The sequence below is a fragment of the Dipteris shenzhenensis genome, chromosome 6 (assembly GCF_047967505.1).
Source record: "Dipteris shenzhenensis isolate YYH24624 ecotype China chromosome 6, Dip_SZ_1.0, whole genome shotgun sequence".
NCBI classification, from domain to species: domain Eukaryota; kingdom Viridiplantae; phylum Streptophyta; class Polypodiopsida; order Gleicheniales; family Dipteridaceae; genus Dipteris; species Dipteris shenzhenensis.
This window is the reverse complement of record NC_141601.1, coordinates 46,448,684-46,454,289: the sequence shown is the minus strand read 5'-3', so window position 1 is coordinate 46,454,289 and position 5,606 is coordinate 46,448,684. Positions and strand designations below refer to the sequence as shown.

Sequence of the window (5,606 nt, the reverse complement as noted above, 5' to 3'; positions counted from 1 at the left end):
TTTGGAGGCAGTAATTTTGGATTTTGGGCAGCATAGTGTTGTTTAGATAATCACTGACAATGCGAAGAACTGTAGGAAATCTAGAAGAATTATAAATAAAAAATATCTAAGCATTTGGGCATCGCCGTGCTCTTACCATTGCCTTGACCTTGTGCTTGAGGATTGGTATAAATCAATGGAGACCCCATGGTTCAAAGCCATTGTAGATGAAGGACAAAAAAATGGTGTTGTACTTCCTTAACCATGAGAGACTATTGGGCATATTCAAAAACCACCAAACCTATTGAACATCCACTATAGTTTTTGAAACCTGGCAAAACACATTTTGGAGCAAACTTTATAATGTTGGACCGTTTGCTCAAGCTATAAGGAGTTGAGATGAAGCAAATCATTCACAATGCTGGATTTTGGAAGAAAATAGTTGATGCAGCCGATGCAATGAGGTCGGTATGGTTTGCCATCCAAAAACTAGACGTGAAAGGTCCAAGTTTGGATAGTACTTACATGGCTTGGTGAACTCTGTTGAGCGAGACTTGTTGAAGGAAAATATATAAGAACCACAAATGATGGCGATGGCTATGGAACCAGGTCTCGTCAGGTCACTATGCAGAAGATGTTTTGGAAGTGATGGAATCATGCTCACAATTACCTTCACTATGCTGGTCATATTGTAGATCCCCAATGGTGGGAGTATTGTGACATGAAGTTGGGGGTACTAAACTTCACGCACCTCTTCACTTCTTACTACTTTTGAACTAAGTGATAGAGATATTCATCACTAGGAAAGGGACATTAAAAAGAAGCTTTTATACCAAGAGAGCACACCATACTATCCTCCTTATATGAGAATGAAGATGGTAACATCCCAAGTGATGTTGTACTCAAGCATAGGGAGAAGGAAAGGATCAGCAGAGGCCATAATCTCAGCAAGCCGGTCTGCACCAAAGAGAAGAGCGATACATTGTTGAAAGAAGATCTTGTGGCTCAACATGACATGAACTGATATATATCGAGGAGTTTGAAGGGGTTGATTGGGGGCTAGAGAGGCAAGGAAGGTTTAATATGAATGATGGAAATACCAATGCTTAACACAATTGAGATCGAGATAACGATGCCTCATCATTAGCATGTCAAAATTTTGGTTGAAGTGCCAAAAGTCTTGCAAAATAAAATTGAAATTTGACCTGGTTCTAGTAGTGTGGTTCATCCACAATATTATAATCACCAATTAGGGGAGGTTTTACCTAGTATAAATCGTGATTATATATATATCAGAGTTGGAGATTGAATTAGCTCCATGGTATATTAATCAAGAAGTGGCTTCATCTTAACTCTAGCCCATCATGCCCTCGGGTGTGTGCTAAAAAGAAACCCTATGTATCATGTGCATGTAAGGTGTATTTAAAAAATTTGTACCCTAAAAACTTCCCCCAATAAAACCACCCCTCTTTGAATGGCAAAAAGAGATGAAGAGGGGAGAAAATGTAGTGAGAATGGTAAGTTTTTACTAGGGCTCAAATATTGCAAATGATGAGCATGATGGACATGATCGTTAACTTTCAACTTAAGATACTACCAAAAATATAACATATGAACAAGATGTTCAAGCTCCTACTATTCAATTTCTAGAACGTGACTACCTTAGAGTCTAGGGATACATCTCAATGCGTGGTGGACTCCTCGTGGACCCCATAGGTAGCACACACATCTAAGCACTTTGTTTAAAGTTTAGGCATAAATCTCAATATGTGGTAAGCTTCAAGGGTTATTGCTCAATGCTCAAAGGTCTAGTGTGAGAAAAAGAATAAATCTTATGAAAAATTGCCATTAAATGAGTTGATCTCATCTTTTTCTTTGAATTGAGTTGAAGTTACACACCCAGGCACCCACAATGGGGGGGTATTGCCATTCCTATTATGAATAATGGCCACTTTTTTATTTAAGAAATTACCACACCTTGGGACATGCAAGCAAGGTCAGTAGTCAACCTGAATGGTGGAAAAATTCCTTGCACAATTGGCAAGAGTTGCATGTTTGCCCAATGGTCAAAGCTTTAGCGTAATTTCTAGTTCCGTCCCCACATCGGACTGTGTCCTTGAATGTCAGTGCTGCACTAGCCTCCTTGAGCATTGTTCATCGGCTAATGGATTGACAGAGTTGAAGATCGTAGATGGATGCCGAAGCAGGTGTGATGAATGTCGAAGGGTAACCCCGACATGTTCACTTACATAAGAAACACCATCATATGAAGTCCTCAAGGAGGGGAGATGTCCTACCTATTGAGAGCGAGGGGATTTGAACCTCACAAAGCCTATCCAACTGGGCTACAGCTTTGTGAACAAATGAGGGAGTCACGTTAAGCATGCAAGTTGTGTGCATCAAGAAATGCAAAAGCAAAAGGGTTCACATGTGATTTTGGAGGTAGGGAAGGTCCCATGAGAGTGTAATCTATGTTGCAAGTACTACATAGCTACACAGTTTGCAATTGTGGTCTTCTTCCATGGAGTCTCTTCCCTTCAACATTCATCCTCCTCCCCCTCCATTGCTTCACAAGACGATCACAAGAACTCCTCAAGGAAGGGAGATGTCCTATACATGTGAGGGTTGTTGCAAAGAGGCGAAGGGCGTCTTGTCATACGTGAGTTCACCTAGACAAGGTGACGCAATGTCTGAGGGGTTGCTTCTTGTACAAGCCCACTATGAGGTTGGTAGTGGACCAAAGGGCATCATGTCATAAGAGAGTGCACCTAGACAAGGCTTCGATCATCGTGTCATAAGCGAATCGAGTGTTCACCTAGACAAGGTGATGCAATGTCTAAGGGGTTGCTTCTTATTAAGACTGTGAAAAACCTTCAACTCCATTCAAGATTTTGCTGGTTTTTTCACCATGGACAAAGGAAAAAAAGCAAGGACACGTGGTAGCTTGGAAGAGAAGAGCCTTCCACGTGTCACAAAGAAGGAGCTCTTGGATGGAGGTTGGGAGAGGGGAGGAGGTGGAAAGACAAGAGGCAACTTTGGGAGCAAGGAGGAGATAGAAGGTCAATGGAATGGAGGAGATGGAAGTTCACCTTTGGGAGAAAGGAGGAGATGGAAAGTCAATGGAATTAAAGGAGGAGATAAAGCCACTTAGCCAAAATTTCAAAAGCCAATCCAAGTATGCAAAGTTAATTAATTAGCAATTTAAGAACCTGTCAATGCATGTGCCAAAAGGAGCTCTCTCTCTCTCTCTCTCTCTCTCTCTCTCTCTCTCTTGCAACAAAGCACGGGTTCCAATCCAAGTATGCAAGGTTAATTGATTAGCAATTTAAGAACGAATCAATGCATGTGCCAAAAGGAGAGCTCTCTCTCTCTATATCCGGCAGCAACGTGCAACGTGCATGTTGCATTAAAATGGCCTTAAAATTACAAATTCGAAAACCTTCTCTTCTACAATTTTAAGGTTTTTTCCTGAATTTAACAATTCACTTGACTTGAAACCTAGGTTTTGGTGAACACTATTAAGCCCACTAGCACGATAAGGATCCGAGGCTGTACGTGACATAACTTTGGAGGGAAGGAAGGTCCCATAATAGTGTAATTGCCTACGAATTTACACAGTTTGCTTCTTCCATGGCTCCTATGGAGTCTCTTCCCTTCAACATCATCCTCCTTCTCCTCCTCCATAGGTTCATAGTACCCACCTTCACAGCTCCCGTCGCTCCCAACATGAGTAGTTGCCTTCTCCCCTCCGATCTCCCCTCTGCAGAAACTCCCTTCGACTGCTGTGCCCCTCCCTCCTCCTCACCTCCCACCCCCTTCTACCTCAACCTCACCCCTCCTGCCTTCCTCAAAATCCGACGTCCTTCTCACGCTGTTGACCCAGCATATGCCCACAAGCTTTCCCGAGCTTACAACCTCATGCGAGACCTTCCTCCCGAAGATCCTCGCTCCTTTGCTCAGCAAGCCAACATCCACTGTGCTTACTGCAACACTGTCTACACCCAGCTCAACTCCACTGAATTGTTCCAAGTGCACGGATCGTGGCTTTTCTTCTCCTTCCATCGCTGGTATCTCTACTTCCACGAGCGGATCTTGGCCACCCTACTAGGGGATGAAACTTTTTCTCTGAGTTTCTGGAACTACGACCATCCCAACGGAAGCACAATCCCCTGGCTTTTCACGGATGTTCCGGATCTAGTCGATCCTTTAAGAGACGCTCTGCACCAGCCTCCTTCTGTGGTAGCGATCGACTACAGCTACGACACAGATTTACGCACTCCTGAGCAACAGGTCGAAGCAAATGCCAATGCCATTTACTGGTCCATGATAAGAGGTGCCTCCAAGCAACAAAAATTCTTCGGTATGCCATACACACGAGGTGATAGTCCGCGACCTGGATTTGGAACCGTAGAGCAAAGGCCGCATGCCACGATACATCTCTGGTCTGGAAGCCGGTCCCAAGTAGGGTGGAAGGATATGGGTGCCTTGTACGCCGCTGCACGCGATCCCATGTTTTACACTCATCACGCGAACATTGACAGGCTTTGGGAGGTCTGGAAGAGCATCGAAGGGAACGTGGACATCGACGATCCAGACTATCTCGACTCCGAATTTGCTTTCTACGACGAGAATGCTCGACTGGTGAGCGTGAAAGTCAGAGATTCCTTTGACACTACAAAGCTGGGTTACATGTATGAGGAGGTGGAGAATCTTTGGATGAACGCCATTCCTGTGAGACTCAGCAATGGTGTCGCAAAGCCACCGCGAAAGGATGCCCTGTGCACGCCGGGCGCACTTATACTTGCCCCTTGTTCTGTCATTCTCCAGAGAGATCCACAACAGGCAACGACATGGCCAGTTGAAGATTTGGTGCTCGGGCGAATCCAGTGGGAGGAGGGACAACCTGTTAATTTCGACATTTACGTCAATCTTCCTACCGCGAACACGTCCACGACGACGGGCTGCCTAGAGTTCGTGGGTTTCTTCACAACGATACCACAGTTTTTCATGGGAGTGAACGAGACATCTGAGGCCTACGACATCAGTCGCAGTGTAAGGGATTTAGAATTGACAAGAGAAAAGAATATAGTAGTGACGATAGTGCCGAGAGGCTTAAGTTCGGGTATAGGCGTTCCTGTTTCTATATCCAGTTTCCAGATCGCATATGAACCGTTTGAAAAGGCGGCAATGAAAATCTCCGAAGTTTCAGCTATCTGATTGGCCGCTATGGATGCAAGCAAGAAATTTGTAAATCATTTAATAAATGCTGTGATATCTCAAGTTGCCACACGATGCATCTCTCTCTCTCTCTCTCTCTCTCTCTCTCACATACACACACACTTTTTGGCCTCACACAGAGACACACACACACACATACACACACACTTTTTGGCCTGCCACACAAGGAGGCCTTAGTGAAGGCAACACTCAGTAAAAGCGAAAATACCTATTTATTTATTTACTTTTATACACTCTTTTTTTGTTTGCATTTAAATTTGAATTTGCATTTGCATTTGCATTTTTCCTCTCTTTCCCCTTTCTAGCCATCATGTTTCACTTTTTGGCTTGCCACGGGTGCAGGCGAAGGTGAAAATGGCCTTTTTTTTTTTAAATCACGATTTTTACTT

The 5,606-nt window shown here is 43.9% G+C and overlaps 1 protein-coding gene across 1 annotated transcript; it reads left to right on the top strand.

Annotated features, from left to right (window-relative positions):
* Positions 1 to 3,619: 3,619 nt before the first annotated feature.
* LOC147901238 (aureusidin synthase-like) lies at positions 3,620 to 5,210 on the top strand. Its single transcript, XM_087376325.1, has one exon. It carries the CDS (start codon positions 3,706 to 3,708, stop codon positions 5,194 to 5,196), a length of 1,491 nt encoding a protein of 496 aa, XP_087232451.1. The 5' UTR covers positions 3,620 to 3,705; the 3' UTR covers positions 5,197 to 5,210.
* The last annotated feature ends 396 nt before the right edge of the window (positions 5,211 to 5,606 follow it).